The sequence below is a fragment of the Pundamilia nyererei genome, unplaced genomic scaffold, assembly GCF_000239375.1.
Source record: "Pundamilia nyererei isolate P.nyererei 1_Seehausen unplaced genomic scaffold, PunNye1.0 scaffold00090, whole genome shotgun sequence".
Taxonomy (NCBI): Eukaryota; Metazoa; Chordata; class Actinopteri; order Cichliformes; family Cichlidae; genus Pundamilia; species Pundamilia nyererei.
The window spans coordinates 1,749,460-1,771,996 of NW_005187491.1; the positions used below are offsets into that span (position 1 = coordinate 1,749,460).

At 38.8% G+C, this 22,537-nt stretch overlaps 1 protein-coding gene across 6 annotated transcripts in view; it reads right to left on the minus strand.

Moving 5' to 3' along the window:
* cspg5a (chondroitin sulfate proteoglycan 5a) overlaps positions 1–22,537 on the minus strand; it is a 59,197-nt gene that overhangs the window by 6,137 nt on the left and 30,523 nt on the right. The window contains exons 3-5 of one of the 6 annotated variants that reach the window (XM_013912454.1): positions 13,897–14,085; positions 5,360–5,438; positions 1,829–1,885 (exon numbers count right to left, since the gene is read on the minus strand). In XM_013912454.1, the coding sequence (XP_013767908.1) occupies positions 1,829–1,885; positions 5,360–5,438; positions 13,897–14,085 (325 nt within the window). Of the gene's footprint in view, positions 1–1,828; positions 1,886–5,281; positions 5,439–13,896; positions 14,086–22,537 lie in introns of those variants that run through there. The other 5 variants (XM_005739231.1, XM_005739230.1, XM_013912453.1 and 2 more) reach the window with 5 other exon arrangements.

Consider the following 22,537-nt stretch of genomic DNA (forward strand, 5'->3'; position numbering starts at 1 on the left):
CTAAAGCTGCGTCCTTTCTCAAAAAATTTGGACAGTCACATGAATCATAGCAACAACAGTTCATGGCTGTCACAATGACCTACAGAGAAGTCAAATTTAAAGTCAGAAGTTTTCAACTATCTACTTTATTATCGAGATCAAAGATTAATCGCAGAGTTTGTTGTTTTAAGACCACATGGATCACACTCTGCACAAAGGATCATAAGAACAAAATCATTTTTAAAGAGAGTATTTAGTATTTTCTTTGCTGATTTACACATCAAACCTGCAGCCTTTGCACTTCAGGTTAATTCTGTTATGATAAGTCAGTCTGAGAGCCAATTCAGTCAGTGGAAATGAAATCCTCTTAGAAATTACAGCCAGCTCTGCCTGGTCAACTCATTTTCTGTGTGGAATCTATTTAGTATTGACAGAAAACAATTTCATTTCAGGGTTTGCTGCAGAGAAAACTATGTGTCTGGACTCTGCTGAATTTCTGTGAAGGGAAGATTAGGGACAAGTGGGTTCAATCTACCACGGTGAATGAAACACAAAGCGTTCTATTACTGCCGGGAAACTTTGAGTGTTTTTTGTGTTATTGTGCAGAAATGGCATTGTGTGAGGGGGTTCAATTTCTCTGTAAATTCGTCTTTTTCTGAATGGTATTTCTTCTTCCATTAAAGCCTCAGCATGTGTGCCTGTGTGTGTTATGGAGGTGGTACAGTGGCTGTCTGGACATGTGACAAGGACCTCACAAGGTCAGCAGCTCCTTGTGGCAGCAGCGATGCTGTTTTTATGCCTTTGTTAGACTGGATTTTTTAACTTCTAGGCATTGGATCTTTATTGCTGGAGGAACGTAACCAATTTAAATGCTATGTGTTACAAAAAAATGCTTAAAAAGGGTTAAAGGGCTACTTTAGTATCTCACTTTCATAAAATTTCATGTGACAGATTAACAAAAGAATAGTCAGATTAAAGCCGGCATGTCTAAAATATTCTCTTTTTTCTGTCTTAAAAACTGAAAATAAATGAAGCTTTGCATTCAAAGAAGACATTACTCCATTTTCATGAGCTAGCTAGCAATTTTTTTTCAAAATCTGGAAGTAGAATATTAGTGTAAAGCCCCTCAAATTTGAAATTTATATATATATATATATATATATATTTAAATGTGCCTTACACTCGCAGGGCCTTCATGAGTTAGTGTGACCTACGAGTCCTAGTGCCAGTCTCAAGCCTGGATAAATGGGAGGTTTGCATCAGGAAGGGCATCTGGTGTAAAATCTAACCAATCTGATCTGTCCACTGTGGTGATCTCTCAGAAAATAAGGGAGTAGCCAAAAGTAATTACCTACACAAGTCAAAATTAAATGCTTTTTTTTTTGCCCTTTAAAAAAACCTGTCAGTTTAATGCTACCAAATAAGTTATATTTGCATCCATTTGGCTAACACATACTAACACTGCTTAAAAAAACAAAAACAAAAACAAAATAAACACCTGAAGACCATAAAAGCTGGAAAAATAAGGGTATTATATAAAGCCATACTTTTAATTCTTATTAATATTAAATGGAGCCCAAAGTTTACCAAATGTAAATATGTCAGGTCAACACTAAATATTGGCTGTCTTTGTTAATTTTAGTTGTGTGTTCTGCTCTAACATAGCATGTTTTTCTGACTTTACTATCCGTTTTTATTTTGGCTTTTATTGATTTTGTGGGTGGGAAAGGCTCAGATTGATTCACTAGTTGAAAAGGGTGATTGACAGGGCCACAGTAACAATGAAAGAGCTGTTTGGGAAGGCGGAAGAGAGGATCGGGACTATCTAACATTTGGGATTTGATCTTACCTCACAGTCGGACTCCTCTTTGGTCTTACACTCCCAGGTGTATCTGCTCATGGTTTTCTGAGGGGAGGGGGATGGGGCAAAGGGTTATACTCCTCAAAAACCATACAAGGCATCCTCAGAAAGACAGATAAGGACGGACAGAGAAAGAAGGAGGGTGAAGCGGAAAGAAAGAAAGAGAAGTAGCGAGAGGCACGGCAGATCAGAGGTGATACAGAGAGATTAAGTGGCAAGAGAGGCAGAGGGAGAAGAGGGAGGCAGACAGGAAGAGATAGAGACAGATAAAACAGAGAGAGAGAGATGGAGCACTGGAGACAGAGACCAATAGTAGGAGTAACTAGACTTCCTCTCGGATGTCAGCTGATATTCCCAGCTGGCTACAGATGCGGACTCTGGTGCTGCCTGGTTGTAACTCTGTATCACCACAGTACGTACAGTTTTGGATATTTCTGTTCAGGTCTCAGCCTTCATAGCACAGACACTGCGCTGTTAGTTTGGAAGGGAATTCAGGGTATTTGCTTTATTAGAGGATTATTTGGGGTTTATTTGGGGAAAACTGGTGAGTTCGTGTGGTTTTTGGTTTGGGTAAGTTCATATGGAAAGGTCAGTTTTGTATGTGGTTGGCAAACCTGTTGCAAAATTAATCTGGGTTGAATAGTAGTTGGAAACTTTAAGATACTGTAAGATACTAGAGAAGGAAATCAGTTACATAAGTAAATGATTTAATAATCACCTACAATATTTTATATATTCTGATTTATTTCTTTTACCCTTGGACACCCTCACTCTCAATAGCACTAGCATTTTTTTATTAAACGTTCATTCGAAACACTGGAAATCTTAATTCAGAATACAAATATAAATTAATAGACCTGCAGGATAAATATGTGAAGCCTGACATTGCTACGGTGATCGTAACCCAGCCTTGTGCTTAAAGGTATATTTTTGTAAATAAATATTATCCTTCTCACCAAATACTGTGATGGAAAATATTTGCACAACAGTCCTAAAGGCATTTTTACATTTCCATGTTTGCTAGCCTGTGGGTTCTTTTTTTACTGTCTTCTCTGGCAAATTCCTGCATTTCTTGGTTCATTTTCACCAGCTAACTATAAGTCAGTGATATGTATGACACTGCATCAGAAATGTGTACTATACATAATCGTCAGAATTATGTGTAGATCTCACAGTTTAGCTTAAATTGTGCAAACAGTTTACAAATACTATTCAACCCAATGATGAGAGGTAATTTGCAGGGTTTGATGGGTTGTCCTGAGTTAGGAAGGAGAGCTAAGAGACGATGTTAGAATACGATGATGTTTTTTTTTTTTTTTACTGCTTTGAGTTTTTAGATATTTCAGGGTTATAAATGGTAAACGTTATTTAGGTGTGGTTACAATGAATGGTTGTGACAGTTTTCCATCTAAAAACTGCTAGCCTATGCTGTCGCATAATATTAAAGATAATCATAAAGTAAAAACAAAAAAACTAAACAAAACAAAAAACCCCGAAAAAACCTACGAAGTTGTTAGAGGGTGGTACCACATTTTCAAAAGGTTTAAAATCTGAAAACAAAACAAACTCTTTACCAGTTGTAGCACTACAACTACCCATGCTGCTACAACGTTAGCGTTAGCTCTACAAGCTACCCATGCTTCAGTTAGTGAGGTACCTGTCGAATCTCTGCTGCCTCCTTCAGGCAGCAGCGAGACGTTGCATCTCAGATGTTTATCCTGATAACCCCAACCATGTCAGGAAATATCCCTTAAAAGCTTACCTGGTTCTGGGATTCCTTTCCCCATTTTCTCCTCCCCCAGAAATCCAGAAAACCCTCCCATTTCCCCGCCCACTTTCAGGATAAACAAGTCAAGCAGACAATTTGTTAAAAGTACAGATTTCTTAGCAGCAAAGCAAAGCTGCGGTGGCTGATATGGCCACTGGGTGGCGCATATTAGCGACAGAGCAGGCATGCCATGACATCCTGATGCAAGAGGTGATCAGAAAGAGATGGGATAGGGAGGGGTCACAGAGGGGAGTTTTTTGTTTTTTTTCTTATAGTAATCGGGGCGGTGGCTCAGTTTGCAGCTGCATTATGAAAACAGTCCATAAACATTCAGACTACATGGTTTCAGGAAATCAGTGTTTTTTGGACACTACTCAGACAAAATAAATTAGGGAACTGTTTTAGACTTTGCCTAAGATAAGAAATTATAGGTTATTTCCAGCCATTCAAACTATTTCAAGTTTTCATTGTACTTGAACTATGCTATGTTGTAAAATAGGATAAATAAAAACTACACCAACAAACTAAATCAATAAACAGAATCAAACTATAAGCCTTTACAAAAGTTGTGTTGCAATGGTAACGGGCTGCAAGGGCTCAGTTACTCCTTGGGTATTTATTTCTATGATTCATTACAGTCCATAATTCAATTCAATTCAATTCAATTTTATTTATATAGCGCCAAATCACAACAAAAGTCGCCTCAAGGCGCTTCATAACCTAACAGCAGACATCTAAGTCCACATATTTGTAGCTTGTCAGTGATTTTGAGAACAGCATTTGTATGACATGCGGGACCTTTGTGTTGGTTAATGAGAAACTTGTTTCACATTGTAAAGACATTGTAGACATGACGATCCACAACAGGAAGTGTTTCAAAAAGGCGTATTCTTCAAGTTTCAATCAAATTAGCTTTTCTCATTGTGTTAAAATGATAATTGAAAATGCAGTGTGTAGATCTACAGTTGCTAAAGGTCCTTGACTATCTGTGCAGATATTACAAATATAAGTCAGGACATGACTTCATTGTCATGGGTACCGTATATAGTACAGAACAGCATATTTTCACATGTTTATGCTCTTTAACTTGAAGTCGTGTTAAATTTAAATTTTAAAATGGAAGAATTGAGAGATTTAATGCATTTTTCTTGTTCTTCCAGGAATTGAAATGTATATATGGGATGAAATTCAACTTGCAGATGATGCAAAATAGCTTCTAATGTTATGTGAGTTTTCATCTTGGTCCATTAAAATAAGAATTTGAGGTATTACAAAGACAAAAAACTAAACAGGAAAACCTGTAGAAAAAAAGAGTGTGATTTGTTTGTGATAAACAGGCTCAAATTTAACTTCAAAATTAATTCATGTGATATTCTGATTAATGGATTAAATTTGTTCTTAGATAAAATCCTATGAATGTGAGGGTAGAAATTATTAGAGTGCATGGATGCCCACTCGCTTTTATTGCATTTAGATTTCCTGCAGTATTTTAGAAAACTCCCACCATTCTTTATTGCACTATGACCACTCCCATCCCCCTCCTTTAGCATTTCACACCTCGGAGTATTGGAGAATACTCATGCCCATGCATTTGGAGGAGAGTCGAGGGCCCGGGCAGGATTTGGGGGAGATGCAGAAAAAGGGGTGAGAGATAGAGGCGAGAACCACGTTACCTGACAGATAATGTTATCATAGTAAGCCAATGCACGGGCATGAGGGACGTTAGGAGGGGTGTCGCACAGTTTCCTTACATTTGGGTGGGAGCCCTCAGCGATGGTGGACAGCGAGAAATTATCATTGTGCTGCTCCGATGAAGGCCGGTACTTACTGCTGGGCATCAGAGGATGGGATGGAGAGGATGATGAGAAAAAAGAAGGAAACAATTAGGAGAAGAAAGATGGAAAAAAATAAAGATGTTGAGATATTCAGAGAAGGAAAGAATAAAATACAGAGCACAGCAGCGAGGTCAAAGATGAAAGTGAAAAGATGTGAATTTGGGAGGACAAAAAAAAAAGAAGGTTGGAAAAGAACGAAGATGAGGAAAGAAAGAATGACAGTAAAGAGAGTAACGGTAGGAAAATTGCAGGGCCAGGTTTGGAAATGTAAGTTGCCAATTTGAGGATCCAGCAAGTAAAAAAGGGAGATGCAGCAATGATGTGAAAAAGAAAAGGGCATTAGGCGACAAGAAGAAGACAAATGGAGAGATGGTAAAACAAAATGGGATTAAAGGAGAAAATACCAAAGTATCAGTGGAGGAAAAAGTGAAGAAAATGACAAATTTAGGGAACGATTACATTGTTGACAAAAAAGATAGAAGGGGAGAGAAAAAGCAAGAAAGCAGCATTAGTCAGACAGCAAAAGATTAGGACTTCTGCTTGTCAGAAAAAATCAGACACAAACATTTTATCTGTGATGCAACGAACTAAGAATAAAAGGATACCTGGATCAGTCAAAAGACTTCACCTTGACTCACATTTGACCAATGATTGTTTAAAACAGGGAAAAATCCAAACAAGTTAAAAACATACTTTTGTGTAGATTCGCTTTTTCTCAACTCAGCTGACACAACTGATGCAACTGATCTGTGTTAATAAAATCTAGGGAAAAAAAACCTCTACCATACAAATACATTATACACATCCCCCGCCACAATATGAAGCAGTATCGAGTCTTGGACTGTAAAAATATCTGGTGGTTACAGGTTGCGAAAAGTCTGGATTGTCCACCTACAACATCGTTCAAAACCCTGCAAAATGAAACCTGCTGTTTTCAATCAGCAGTTTTCAGAAAGGAATTAGAAATGCGAGCACTGATGTAACAATCTTTTACTTAATCAGACACTAATGGGGTGAAATTACCTGCTTTCACACATCACTTCCCTGATCAGAACATGGATGTAGGAGGAAAAAAAAATCATTAATCTCCTAAAGAAGCAGCTGTATATTGGCTATTTTCAGCAAAAGGCATGCAAAATCTGCACCAGGTCCTAAAATTTTAATGCTCTGATGTTAGATTTTTAACTATTTTACTACAGTTTTATTGGCTTGATTGATTATTATTTTTTATTTATTAGCATTTTAAGACTATTTTTGTCACTGTTACAATAAAAAGCAGTTAACTACTTCTGGCTGCTCCCCTATTCACAAGGGGCTGCAACAGCAGGTAGCTCCGCATGTTTGATTTGGCAGATTATTTACACCCAATGCCCTTCCTGACTCAATCCCAAAGGGATTTGTATCTCCTCCTGGGATGGAACCAGGGATTCATATGGAATTGCACAAAAATTAAAAATCAAAAAAACAAAACAAAAAAAACTGCCTTTTAAAAAAATGAAAGAGTAAATAAATTGCAGCTAAAATCTAATATTTTGTTGACCCATCCATCCAACCCAACTTCATCTGTGTATAGCTCAGATTTCCTTTTCTCCTCTGATGATAAGAAACATGTATCGAAAATTCCTGCAAAGTGTTTCTTTTTTCCATCTTACGCCATAAAGGAACATCTTTTTACTCTATGTTAGGTTACTAAGCACACACAATGGAGCACTGACGACATATGCAGTATGGTTTAAACTATGGCGCTTCTGTCATTCACCATCTAATCTGTCTCCTGAAACCTGAGCTGTGAAACAGACACAGATACACTCTGGCTTTTCTTTCATCTCAGGAGAGAAGCAGCAAAGAGGAATTCCCTTTCTATTTTCTTCCACTTCAACTTCTTAACTCAAAGAGATGTGTGTCTCAGAGGTCAAAGCAGACAGTAGCGCAGTTTCATAGATTTGTGTCTTCTCAGCTGTTATTTGTCCCACGCACATATTAACCTTTACCCTGAGCCTCTTAACATTTTAAATCCCTTTCTTATCAATAGTTAAACAAAACGCTGTGATCTACTTACTACACAGACACACAAAAAACACTACTGCTTCTCTGATCCGCATTCCTGAGATTTATATTTGATGAACCACAGAACAGGAAAAACAAGGTAATGACACGAGAGGGGGAGACACTGAAGTGCATCACCAGCTTTGGACCATTCACTCTGCTGTCTTTCTGCCAATGGCTGTTAAAATGCTGCACCTAAGATAACAAATATATATTTACATACTTGTTGCAGAGTTTTGTGCAGATTCACAAATGAAAAACTTCACAATTAGCCATATAGCAGCGGCAGGTATCATGACGTTTTCTACCTGCCTAAACAGGCTTTCCTTAATATTATTTCCTTCACAATAATGAGCCCTAATATATCCTACAGGTTTGGTAATTTTTGATTATTGAAAATTGCCAGTGACAAGTACAGGGGGTGATAAATTGGTCACTAAATGAACATACTGGTAAAGCTGGAAATTAGTATAAAAGAATTAAATGTAAGAAACAATAAACTGCAGTATAACGTAATAAAAACATGCATATGTAGTCTGAGCAGTTAAATACATAACTTGAATCTATCAGACAGGTAAGGGTAATGAGTATAGTGCTTATGATAAGTCAGACAGACCAAGGTTGAAACAGTCGTTCTGGATTTTGAAATAATATCCAGATTATTTGTCTTGAAGAAGGTCTGGGTGGATGGATGGGTCAATCTAACTTCATACTGGTGCTGTCATTTTGATTGAATTTGTCTTATTGTTACTGTTATAGCATCTACTAATGTTTAATTCTAACAAATTAGCATTCATAAACTTAAACATATTATTTCCTAAAAGTGAAACCAAGTTTGTTTTTTTTGGGGTGGGGGTGAATAGTAACTATGTAACAATTGATTCAGGATCCTATGTTTAATCTCATTCCAGCATTTGTCATTAATGACAATGAGCAGCTTCAGTTAGTATAAACAGCATTACATGAACAAACTGGTATTCAGCTTGATTCCAGATAGGTGACGCCTATAATTTGATCATTTAAATACTCGAGATAGAAAAAAGCTCATTACTGTTCAGATAGATGAAATTCCCTGAGGAATTTGAAAATGCTTCATAACACTTCATCAATCTCTTCCTCCTCCCTCCCGTTCTCTCTTTTTTCCCCCCTGCTCCATCTTCGACCAGGATGTTGGGTCTGATCTCGACTGCGGCAGAGAAACACTGCAATTACCCAAAGCAGATGGGGGAGTGTGGGAGTCGCATGTATTCATGAGGCTTGTGAGAAGCACACACTCTCCTCTGTGTCACGTTGAGATTCTTTCTCTGTATCCGCCCTCTTTTATTCCTCTTTCACTTTCTCTTTCCTGCAACAGTCCCTCTGCCTGTTTCATCCTGCCCTCCTTTCTACTCCCCTAAAATGTCGCCCTTCGCCTCCTTTTCTCCTTTATGCTCTCTTGCTTCTTTCTCCTTTCTTGCTCCTCTTCGATTTCTTTTGCCGACCACTTGATGAGGCTCTGTTGTCTCTTTCATGCTGCACCCTACCGCTCACACCCCTCAGGTCGCACAGCTGTATGTAGGTCAACCCCGCCTCCGCCTGTTTCTCCCAGCCTCCCTCCCCTCTGCCTGTTCAGACTGCCCTACTTTCAGCTGGATCCAGAGTACCACTGACATCACCCTATCCCCCTTTTTTTTAAATTTCTGCTCACTAGCATTACAGCTGCTACTGACTGCACTACTTTTCCTTCTCACCATCATCCTCATCGTCCATAATCTCCATTAGCATGACTAGCAGGAAGATAACCTTCTCAGTGAAGCTAAAAATAAACACTATAGCGTGGGATCTGGTGATGAGGAGTCGGTCCTTGGGTTCACATTTGCATCCGTGATGCTTCTCATCCACAACAGCTCTGTTGCTAGGGAGATCATCACTAAAACGCCAGGACTGGCAAAGCAATGCCGAAACAACCCCCACCCACTCTTCTTGTATTCAGTCCAGCCCTGCAATCTGTCTGTCACTCTCTTTTTCTCCTTCACTGTCCTGTATATCAAAGAATCAGCCTTTTTTCGCGTTGTGCATTTTTACAAGTGTGTCCCGGGGTTACAGAATAAGGTCCCTCATTGACTCCATAAATTGTCCTGAACACGACTAACAATGTGTGTTTTAGAGGCCAAAGCAGTTCCTATATTAGAGCATTTTTAGTTAATTCTTTGCAACACATATATACAGGTCTTCAAATATCCCAAGTATTATCTTCAGTGGTCAGGTCATTAGATACATGGGAGTGATCTGTGCAATCTAACTGAATCCAGCACAGCTCTTCTGCCCCAATGTTTACTGGTATGACACACACTCACATAAAAACACACATCTTATAGGTGTTAATTCAAATCATTTAGGATGCAATGCATTAAAGCTGTGAAAAATAACCAGGTTGTTCAGGAAAATATCTTTTATCAAAATAAAATCCATTAGTTTGTTGTAGAAAGGTATCAGCATCCTTTAATATGTCACTTTTCCAAAATAAAAGCCCACAATTACTTTTTTAACAAAAAAAATGTGTGTTTCTAATGTTCTGACCCCATATTGCATTTTGAAGTATGCACAAACGTTTCTCATTTTAAAGTCTTATTCTTTAATGTTTAATTTTCTTATTTCTTGTGATTAAACTAAAAACTAAACATTTTGATATTCATTACTTTTGGTTCAATCTGCAAAACTTTACATCTGAACTCTTAAAGAGCTCTCTATACACTCTAGTAACATCAATGTAATTAAAGATGCAGTGCAGAGTAATTACTTCAGTGACTGACTGAAAAAGAAATGCTAATCGTTCTCCAGTATCTCAAGATTTCATGATTGCAAAATGCTCGACACATCCCCGTGTGCTGTAAGAAACTAAAACAGTTATTTTTTCCAAAAAATGTTTAAAGCAGTTCAAAAATGAGGCAGGTCAATTAATCATAAAACATTAGGCTGAAAACATTTTAAAAAATCTGAACCACATGAAACCATTCAACCACAGTGGTGGTGGAGAATCCTTCACATCAAATATGCTTCATGCATCAAAAACACTTGCGATGCCTCAAAACCAGAACAAAACCTTTCCTGCTTTTCTTCTTTGCACTGCCTGCCGCATCTATCTTGTCATCAGTTTTTCAGCCGGCTGCTCGCCATCAGCTCTCCATGCCGCCCCTCCCACCCTGGCTTCCTCCTGCATTCCTTCAGACTGTCCTCGTCTCTTTGCCTTTTCTTTGTTGGCTTTTCCCTTCTCCTCCTACTTTTATACCTGTATTTTTCTTTCTTAGCTTCACTTTAAATAGCGTTAAACTATTCTCTGTCCTAGAAACTGGATTCAGACTAACCTCGATTTTTGACTCTATAACCAAGCATCCTATTAACCTCAAAGGTTTAAGTCTATGGTAAAAGGACATTATTCATTTATTTCCACTGTTGTCAAAAATTTTGACACGTGTTAAAAATACATGAATTAAACACAAATAAAAAATCAGTTGCTGTAATATTTAAGCTAATTTTTCCCTATATATTTGTGTTCTCCTTGCTTTGCATGACTCTCAGTTCAAAATAATCCTTATATATCATACACTGGGCCTTTGTCTAGCCCATCTATATGAAACAGGTGGTTTTAGTTCATCCCCCTATCCATATGAAGCTCACGCTCTGTCTTTGACATCAGACAATTGAAAAAAATCTGTGTGAAACTGGGTGTTTAAAACATTCTGGTGCCCGAGCTTTTGGCTCACAAGGATTAGTTCATTAGTGCATATACTGAACTCATTACTTGAAATTTTGGGCCATGTTTAATGTGGCCATTTCACCTCTGTCATAGTATGACAGAAAATAAGGAAAGACTCTGCTGTCTGTTTTTTACATACAAACAAAGTTCACAAGCTTAGCACTCCTTTTTTAAAGTACAACATATTAATCACACATGTGGCTAGAATTGAATAGAAGGTGGCATAACATGACTTACACAGGTACATTCATGTGAAAAGCAATGTTTTCACATGTCACTGTGCAGACCTGATTTCCTGTCCAGTACACCCTGTGATTCTAGATCCAACCTAAGCACCAATAAATCAAAATAATTAATTACTGTGTGATTTGGCAGTTTCTGACATTGCTGTAGAGGTATTTTAGTCCACACTTCTTTAAGTTGTTGCTTTAGCTCATTTAGATTTTTTAAAATTCACCTTTCCACCATTCTGTTGTAGATTTTCAGTTGTGCTTAGGATCATTGCCCGGTTTCTGACAAGCTTCATACAGAGGTCGTGATCAATTCAGTGACTGGCTGCAAAACAAGCCCAAATAACCACCCAGCGAAACATCTGCATGTCGTGATTGTGGTTATGCAGTCACTGCTGCAGAAAAGCTGCAGTTTCACTCTTTCGTCCTTGAGCTCAGCACTGAATCTCTTTTACTTCAAATGTTCTGAGTCATTCTTTCCTGAAAACTTTGCTGTGAGATGTGAGAAGTAATTGCTGTAAAAAAAAAAAAAATACACTAGCATTTTCTGCAGCCCTGTCTCTGAGAGAGGAAGACTCATGTTATTGTTTACCTCACCTGCCTTTCTTTTTTTACGTTTCTAATATTTTCTGTAATTCTGCTACGAGCCTCTGACATTTTACGAAATCTTCACTCTGTGATTTCAGCTCCCTTTATTCACCTCTAAACATCTAAATTAAAATGGTGCAACATTCTTAATTAAAATGTAACTTTTACAAAAAACAGAAATTGTTTCTCAAATAATATCAAGTTTGGGTTTGGGTCCCTTAAATTAATCAGAGATTGTTGTTGTAGATCAGTGCTCTCTAAAAAGAGGCAGGATCCCTCAATGGGAGGTGCTTATCATACTCATTGAAATTCTGCTGTTCTTGGTTCTTATTATTATTTTCAGTCTTTGCCGCCTGTTGATCAACATGTTTCACAGCCAAACTTCTGAAAACAATCCTGCTGCGGTTTTAAACTCTGTACTTTTTCCTTTTTCTTATTGTACACCACTGATTTCATCACTTGCTCAGACATGCTGGTCCAAGGACCTTGCGAGCTCAGATATTTCAAACAGATCTTTTTTAGATTCCTTCTACCAAACTTATTTTCCCCTGTGCTCTCTCTCTGCATCAGCCGCTCTCTGTCGTTTCACACAAACACAAGCCAGGGTGGCACTTTGGCCCAACGGCAGTGCCAGCCAATAAACTGTTTTCTGGTTGAGTCATCGATGGAGGGAGTAATGTACTGCAGCTGAGACACAGCGACTGCCGAGTAGCTGATAATAAATCTGCTGCATCATATTGCCCAAAGGCCCCAGTTTTTAGTTTTGTTTGACTGATCTTTTAAAGTAAAAAAAAAATGAAGTAAGTGAAAGTTGAGTGTGGAGTTTGCAGGATACATGACAGAGGGGGTTTTATCTGTTTATTTCTTCTTCAGAATTTCCCTACTCAGCGGACTTAAACCATCTTTTATTTTGTTCTCTGGAAGCTCTTGTTTGCATTAACAAAAATATATCTAACACGCAGAGGCTGGTGGTATTGCCAGACAGAGTGAAGATAGACTAAACAACTAGATCCTTTCTTTTTTGAGCTGGATGAAGATCCAGTATTTAATAAAAATGGGAAGATAAACAACTTCCAGGTTTTTTTTAAATAAAAGGAAGATTTTGAGATTTTGGATTATTCGTTATCAGTACTGAAGAGTTAGAAGGGCAAAGATATGTATTTTTAAAGTGAACAACAGTACAAGGTGAGCTTTGCATATCAAAGGACTTGGTTGTGTGTGCCTAGCAGCACTTCTAAAGCGAAAAGTGACTTCAAATGTTACTTTGGCAAGAGCCAAGTCACCCATTCCCAAATATATAATTTAACACTTTTAAAAAAGTATTTATGAGAATCTAAATCAGGGGTGGGCAATTCCAGGCCCCGAGGGCCGGTGTCCTGCAGGTTTTAGATGTGTCCTTGAACCAACACAGCTGATTTAAATGGCTAAATTAGCTCCTCAACATGTCCTGAAGTTCTCCAGAGGCCTGGTAATGAACTAATCATGTGATTCAGGTGTGTTGGCCCAAGGTGAGATCTAAAACCTGCAGGACACCGGCCCTCGGGGCCTGGAATTGCCCACCCCTGATCTAAACTAATAAATTACTGCTACTCAGTGAATATTTTTATGTAGGATGATCATGGTTTGAATGTTTATTCAAGATGTCCTGCCCTAGTTGAAACAAAATGCATTTGTTTTTGTCACTTTTTATGATCATAATTATTTACTGGTTTGTAAGAGACCAGTGCACCCTACCCATTTTGGCCCCAAAATGCTCTCACTGTCTTGTTTACCATACACACATCAGCGGTACTAATCTTTACATGCTGTTATTTTGAGGCACAAACCAAATAAGACTTTTGTCGTCTCCTCACCTGCGCTTACGCAACTTCTTATTCTCTGTCTTGAGCACGTGGAGCTTCTTGGCGAAGCACACGATGATCATGAAGAGCAGCAGGACCACCAGAGCCGAGGCACCCACGGCCAGACACATCACCTGGAACTCAGTAACCACCGACTCGCAACGGGCACCCTTGTGCCAGATGTAGTCCTGGACGTTGCATCTGAGGCAGACAAAGAGGTTTCAGAGGACAGGTTGAGAGAGAAATTGAGTCAGGTGGAATTACATATAGAGAGAAAAATCGGGGACAAGGGGAGGAAACAGAGCAGAACAAAAAGATATGACCGGGACGATGAACAGTGAAGAATGTGAAATGAAATAAGTTGTGAGCAGAAAGGGAAGGAAAAAAGAGATCAGTGAGTTAAAATCATGTCTTACCAATTTCTGCGAGTTTTGTGTGCCTGTCAGTTTCATGTTTTAGCCAGTCACAAGTTATACATTTGGCTTTTAAGAATTATTTAATGAACACACATGCTGTGAATGCCTCCGTACTCAAAGTCTCTTCATTAAAGTTCAGGATTTCCTCTCTGCTTCTGATTATCTTTAATCAGAAACAGAGAGATGTGGGAATTCAGGAGGCTCTTTACATGCTGCCAAAAGTCCTCCAAATGTTCCACAACATGATGCGTGTTACATAAACCTTCAGCGTAAAGCCATCTACTAGAAGAGCGTTTGTCGCCGGCAGGTTTGTGAACGCTTTATTGAAAAATATACAAAGTCATCACTATGTGTGTCTGAAAATAGAAAGTGAAAAAGGAAAAACAGCCTGAGGTGATTTTTTTTATAAACACACTCGCCGTCAAACAAAAACACACGCATACACAGTCAGAAAAGATATTAGCGTTTAGAACATGTAACACAAAACATATGGGCAACCATGTGTGGATGTATATTGTGTGCACACACACACACGTCGACACACAAAAACACACACAGCTGCCATGCAAGTCCCAGACTCCCTTCATAGCCATTTGGCGGAGTACGGTGTCCGCCCGGGGACATAAACGACAGGGGCAGATGGCTTTGTCTACAGACTGTTTGGCGTGTGAAATGGCAATGACTATTTCACCACTTAATGAGACTGTGATGCTGCAGAGAGGCACTACCTCACTGCCACAAGTGCAAAAATGCAGATGAAAAAAGTTGAGGTTCATTTTTGCCTTAAAGGACTTTTGCTTATTATCCCAACTATGCTCAGTGATGTCTAGTTTAATTTCACCCATTTGTTTTCCTGCCAACAGTTAAATGTGGAGATCAATAGAACTAATGTGTGTGTGTGTGTGTGTCACAGAGCTAGAATTGTGAGGTATTAAGCTTAGCTGAGCTACCCTGGCTTTGTCTAAACTCACAGCTTGTACAAAGAAATTCTACCATTCTCATGTTTATAAAACTACATCCCAGAATAAAGAATGGTCATCATCAACCAAAAGCAGCCATTCATAATTTAATTTGTCTGATGTGTGAATTATTAACAAGCAGTCCTAAAATGGTACTGATCCATCCAAACTTTGACAACCTGTGATCTAAACTTAAAAATGAACGACTCTACATATGTTGATTAGGTGTATTTCTGATATTTGGACAGTAGATTAGATTGAATGTTTCCAGTTGTTATGCTAAGCTGAGCTAATTGCATCTCTGATTTGGGTATATATGATTGCATTAACCATTTTAAACCTTCTAGGGACTCTAGATTCAGAAAAGGCCATGTTGTAACCTTAATTAATACTCGTGTGGTGACAGCTTTGGCTTTGGCTGCATCTCCCCTACTCTCTGTGTCACGTATTGTATCCATAGATCTACAGATCTACACAAACGGAGGACCATAAAAGTGATTAAAGGTGCTGGTGGTGCTCATACCCTTTGACTGAGCTCCATACATGTTAAACAGGCTTCTTTCACTGGCTCACTTCCTGTATCCTTCCTGAATCCTTGATGCTTTTATTTTGCCAGCTGAAGGAAACACTGGCAACATGCCAGGAGACGTTTTGAGTTCGAGCATATATGCAAGAAAGAGAAGCGATGAAGCCCAATATCACTTTTTTAAAAATGTAGACTTCACTGCATTCACTCTCAGAGTGTTTCTGCATTCATACAAGTAAAAGGTTTATGTAAGATGGATAGAGGGAGGGTGTAGGTGGGGGAGAAAGGGACAGATGCATAAAGGAAGAAGGCGAGCAAGGATGTGCTAGTCACCATGGCAACCCAGCTGAGCGGCAAACAGAGCAGACGTGAGGCTGACATGCCATCAGACACATACATCTGCTCTGAGTGGTCCGGAGGGACACCATTCTGTGTTAGTGGCCAGTTCCCCGTTAATTTTTCTCCCATTCCCTCCCTCACTCCCCCTCCTGCTTCTTCACTCCTGCTGCTTGTCTTCTTAAAGATTTCTTTTCTTGTTCAGTGGCTCTCTTTCCCTCCCTTCATCTCCACCCTCATCTCTCTTGTCTCTCCTTCCTCCTCCTCCTCCTCCTGCACTTTGTCAAGCGCCTCCAGCTGAATTATGTCTCTCCTTTCAGTTTGTGCAACTGTATTTTTTTTTTTACTCTTTTTTTTGACGTTAGGATTGAACACAGCAGTCCGAGTCGAATATCGTAATCTTGTTATAGTTGCAAAGGAATGAGCAAAACGAAAGCCAGCAATGACCCTATCTGTAATGAGTGTGTAGCCAAAGTCTGATCTATCTTATTCGTGTAATACACAAAAGTTCATCAACATCAAAATGAGAGAACAGAATTTAAATTTACACCTCAGCTTGTCTCCAAAACTCCAACTGAGACAAATTCATCAATAATCAATCATTTTAATTTAGTGTGTTACCATGCTAACACTTGTTATTATGCACTCACTCTCCTGCCAACACATTCCCATTGTAGCCCATCAACATGTAAAATACTTTACACGTTGTGTCAGAAGCTGCTAGGACAAGGATACAAGCAAGGTGTCCTTTGGCATCGGTGCTTTGATGCACTGGCTGTGCTGATATTGAATACCAATAATTAATAATTATGGTTTTTTTTGTTTTTTGTTTTTTTTTTTTTATTTTTTATTTCCCCCCCCCCCCTGTCCCATTTGGTTCTTTAGCCATCAGAATTGTTGTCTGAAGACCAACAAGGATACCCAATGGATTTACTTTGCCAAATGGATCATCGTGGCATTGCCGTATTGGTCCATTTGGTCGATCTTTGTTTTTATTATTTATTATATTTTATTTTCAGATGTTACAGACGGGACAGACATGAGTGAGGGATAGGAAAGGGAGAAAGAAAGAGGAAAGAAAGGGAAACAGAAGGGGAGAGGGACAGTGAGAAAGGGGGGGAGAAAAAAAATAAAAATCTCCTGGGACAGTTCATCAACAGAGGGGCTGCAGTTGCTGTTCCTCCTTTGAGGTTTAAGTTCACTTTTTGCTACCCACACATTTAAGGCTTTAAGGACACGACACTTAATATGACACATTAACAATAATGATAAAGGAACAAGGAGAGCAATATTATTATTAATGATATCCTTTAATAATGACCAGGGCTAGGACTAGGACACTTATTTCATTGTTGCTACAACTCATCTTTCAATTCAGTTCAGTTCAATTGTATTTATGTAGAACCAAGATTTTGGTAAAAGTGGGACAGAAAAACTCCTTTTTAACAGGAAGAAACCTCCAGCAGTACCAGGGAGGCTCAGGGAGGGGTGGGCTAGTTGGCGTTGAGGGGAAGGACACAGAGACATGCTGTCGAAGAGAGCCATTGATTTAGGCACCAGTGCCTGTGTCTGTCTCAGAGACATCAGTATTTGATGACCTGGGATTGAGAACGGGGCTCACTCTGTGATGTAAATAATGACTCTGTGACACAAGATATCCTCCAGGAACTTTAAGGAGATTTTAGTTTAAATTCTGATCGTGAAACAGAAGAACTAAGCAAATAGCAACATTTCTCTTATATCCAGTGTGTAAAGTATCTGAATGACTTACTCTGACAGAGGAAGGTCTTTGCCAATCAAGCCAATACAGAAACCCATGAAATCCCGCAGTCAGCTGATGTCATTTTTGTTACTGTTGGGTTAGGAACCATGAAAAGGACCAACTGAGATGTTTGTGGGAAAATTCATGCCTTCAAAGCATCACAAGTAATTATTAAGTACTGAATAAAAGCCTGTTTTAAAGTTTGATTGCACTTGGAATCAATTAGGAGAAAGAAGGTAGAAAAGTAAAAAGAAATGACTGAAAGCTGAACTACCAGCTAATTCCACTCAACTTTTGACAGCAAGAATGACTCCGGCTTCCTCCATTAAGATTGTTGGAACACAGCTTAACAGGCTGACACAGGAGGAAATAGCTCGGCTGGCTTGGCTTGGCTGAATTTCGAAGAGAATCTTTAGGATTGAATTTCCTCCTCCAAAAGTCTCGCGTCCCCACCAGCTGCAAAGGGGTGAAATCAAACTGGAAAAGACCCTTGATCAGGGAGGAAAAAACTTTTACTGTTAAATCTCCTTCAAAAGCACCCAACTCCACTTTGGCTGAGATATGACAGACAGCCTCCCTCATTCCCAGTCCTTCCTTCTATAAAACTTCCCACATATCCCACAGCCCTTCCCTTTGTGTCCCACAGCACAGTTTTTTTCCCTCCCTAACCCATCATTATCTCCCTTGCCGCGGCTCACCACAGCCGCATTTAAAGCTACGTTGTAGCCTGGCAGTAATATATCGGAGTTAGACTTGGGGCATCCTGAGCCACATTACAAAGAGCTAACAAATCCTCTCAATATTTACCTGATTATGCTGGCCTGCTGTGCTGAGTGAGGCAGACAGAGTTTTTATTTAACTTGCAGAGGATGACAACAGTGCAGAATGGCTAATAGGACCCCCTGCTAGCTTTGATAAGGAGTAATGGAGGGTGAGAATGGAGGATATGAGGGGGGTAATGAGAAAAAAGTTAGGGTAGGACAGGGAACTGTGCAAGAGCAATGGTGTCCTCGGGATTCCCGTATGCTTGTTTGTCATTCACCTAGGGACCATTTTTGATCCGAGGACACCACAAGGGTTACGATCGATGGATTGGAGCCAAAAGCAGATACTGCTACTCAGATTTTGGACAAATTGTCATGCAGCTCCCATACAATATAGCCTAACTTGCTCACCTTAAAACCAGGTGGACCCATGAAGAACTATGATAAGCATATTCAACTTTTAGCAGTTGGCATCCCGTGCTTTCTTCTGTTTTTGTTGTTTAATACCCTCCTTAAGGGAAAGTGATTATTTTGCAAAGTAAGGAGAGAACAAGCAAAGGGGAGATGCATATTTTATCAGGGTCTTTGGAAGGTTAGAGGGAGAAACAACCAAACATGTCTTATCTAAAAGAGCTGGATCTGGGGTGACAAGAGAGAGCAAAGCTGGGTGTTTCCTGAATATTTTAGCATAAGTCCCAGATTTGCATTAAAAGCTGTGCTTTTTTCAAACATTGTTTTCCTTGAAGCAAAGCACATTTTCTGATGCAATAACTCCAGAATGAGTATGAAGGGAAAAACTGAGTCATTCAGAAAGAGGTGAAAGTCAGGATTAAAGGCCAGCGGAGGACAAGAGAGGGCACGGCACGCTGCGTCTGAAAACTATAAAACATAAGCTTTGATACTGGCTCTGAAACAAAACTTTGAGTTTCTGTTATTGAATGAAAACAAACATTCTCATTTTCCTAAGGGCTCTAGGAAGGTTCAGACAGAGGACAGGATTATAAAACTGGAGCTGGTTTTAAAACGTTGACGGAAAGAGCGAGGAAACACTGTGGATGCAAAGAGAATCTCATCAGACTAGAAATTTAATTAAGACAGAGAGTAAAAGTTCACGGCTTCTTGGTTTTGTTTTACCAATGGGCTAGAATCAAGTAGGGTACATGAAAAATACCCTTGACTTCACCAGCGCACTCAAAGACTTTACCCTCTGTATGTACAGGACTCTGCTTTCTGTGTAGTCAGAAACACCTCAGTCCAATCAAGAATTGTTGCCGAGTTTCTTTGATTTCCAAATACAACCACTTCTTAGTTAACTTGCACAGTTTTTTTAAATACTTGACACAAAGGCTATTCTATTCTATTCTATTCTATTCTATTCTATTCTATTCTATTCTATTCTATTCTCATTCATCTGTCTGAAGAAAGTTGTTTGAAGGTTGTCAGGCTGTAGAATGAATCTAAAATCAATCAAACACGTCCTTGCGGGTACTGAATGACACATAAAGTCCCATTTCAGATTAAATCTATCTACATATATAAACATACTAAGTGTTATAAAGTGGGACAGATAAGTCTTCATTTAGACAGTTAACAGTTAATATTTGGTGTGTGGTTACCAAATTATGGTGCTAAAACCTTTGTTGAGGCTTACCTAGTTTCTAACTTCCCCGCCATAGTCCTAGAACATGAGCAATGTCTCGACAACTGTAGTTTATAGAAAATCTTTCTGATCTTGGCTCAATGGAATTAGCTATATCGAGCTTTTCATACACATATACAATGACAGAATCGGTAATCTCTAAGAGTTGGTCTTGAGTTTGGATGTTTTCTATGTTTTGTTCTTGCAACAGTAACAAAGACTTATTTGACTCATAAATGCTTTTAGATCTTCTGCTTTCTCTCCACCTGAGCACCGGCTTCTGATTAAAAAAAAGAGTAGGTTATTTAGCCCAACTTTACACTGTTTCAATAAACTGTTGTGATATTTGTGTGCAACACCATGCAGCTGAAAGCGTTTACACCTTTCACCACTTACTGGCTTTTCTGCTGTTGTTTTAATCACATGAGACACAAGATAATCAGATAGGAGACAATGAAAAATAAAACTGATTATTAAGAAGGGAGCTCTCTGCAACAACTCAAAAAATAAAAGAGATAAATGAACAAAGAGACACTGTTTTTGTAATCCCGGCCACTTTGGTTTATTAATGTGCATTGTTGTATTATTTCAGGTCAGATGCTTTTTCTCTTTATTAGCCATCCACTTAGAGTTCCCTGAGGCATCACATCATCTGCAGTACATTCAAAACAAACCAGCTTAAATAAAATATCACCACATCGGCTTCCATTATGCAGATGAAACCATTATAGCCTCATTAGCAGCCACAGAGGGTTAAAAACTGGACCATTCAATCATCCAGCGAAGGTAAATCCTTGAACTGAAAACAGAACGGGATTTGAAATGTCACAACACGATCAATGTATTACATTTGGCTTAAAAAATTTCAGAAACAGTGTTGTTTAGAGGCATTGTGCTGGACGAAGTTGCTCCAATTTTAGGGTAAAGCTAGGCAAGGACGCACATATATTGGTGCATATGCTTGCCTGCTTGGAACATCTAAATATAAACACCCAATTAAGCACATTCAGTTGGCTTGTCACATTTACATATCATTTTCTGCAGAGTTGCTTGACTGTAAGTACTCAGCTTCCTGCTATTATAAATAAACTGAGGCTGCTTAATGTTGCAAATGAGTCACTCAGCACAGAGCTGCAGATATGATTGTAACCAAAACCTATTTACATAAAACCCCTGTATCCCTGGAGAGCACCCACGCAACACTATAAACTGCAAACCAATTACAGATTTGCAGATGTGTCCCATGTCACACTAACTATAGGAATTACGTGGGGGATGTGTGCATTGAAAGCTTCTGTGTGTGTGACCCTGAGAGGAATACAGTAAATTAGATCAAACGATGCTCTGGGTTTCCCAAACAGGCTGACAAATGGATTCATCTTAATGCAATTAAATAATGAAATGAAAAAATGAAATGTTGGTGAACAGATAACAAAATCCACTTACAACCACTAATGTAGAGGGGAGATCGGACCCAGCATTTATTTCTGCTGAACTTGACCATTTCAGTGCAGCTAGTGTTGTTAGTATAGCTGAGAATAAAAATAGATAGCTTGAACCTTTGGCAGCCAAATCCAACCCACCTTATGTTTATGTCTTAAAGAGTCTAAGATGAAGCACTAACCATACTAGCTGAGCTACATTGAGCACTGTGACTCCAAGATTATAAGCAAAACCTATTTTGTGGGGATATAAACATATGAAACCTGCATTACATTTGATTCATCTCACAGCTGATTCAGGCTACTAAACTCTCTAACTGGATTTTCTCACAGTGTTTGTTTTTTTTAGGTTTATATGACTGCAGATGGTTTTGATTTTATTGGATTTTTGCTAAAAAAAACAAACAAAAAACCCCCCAACAACAACAACAAAAAAAACCAGCAGGTGTGCAATCACATTTTTACCTCTTTGGCATTTTTACTTCATTTTTTCAATTGTAGTAAAGTGTCGTGATTATATTCTTAAATCACAACTTCTTTTGCAATTCAATCATCTTTTTGAGCATCTGGTTGGATTTTGTGGAAAGGGGGAAAACTATGATAGAGCACAAAAAAATGCAGGAGAGACTATTTTATTTATTTATTTATTTTTTTTTTACAATTCTTTCAAAATAAGAGCATGCAGAAACCAAAACAGAGACAGAGAGATATGATGGACTCTGAACAGTGATTAATAGATTAGAAAAAAACCTGAATTGGATTTGTGTGTGTGTGTGTGTGTGTGTGTGTGTGTGTGTGTGTGTGTGTGT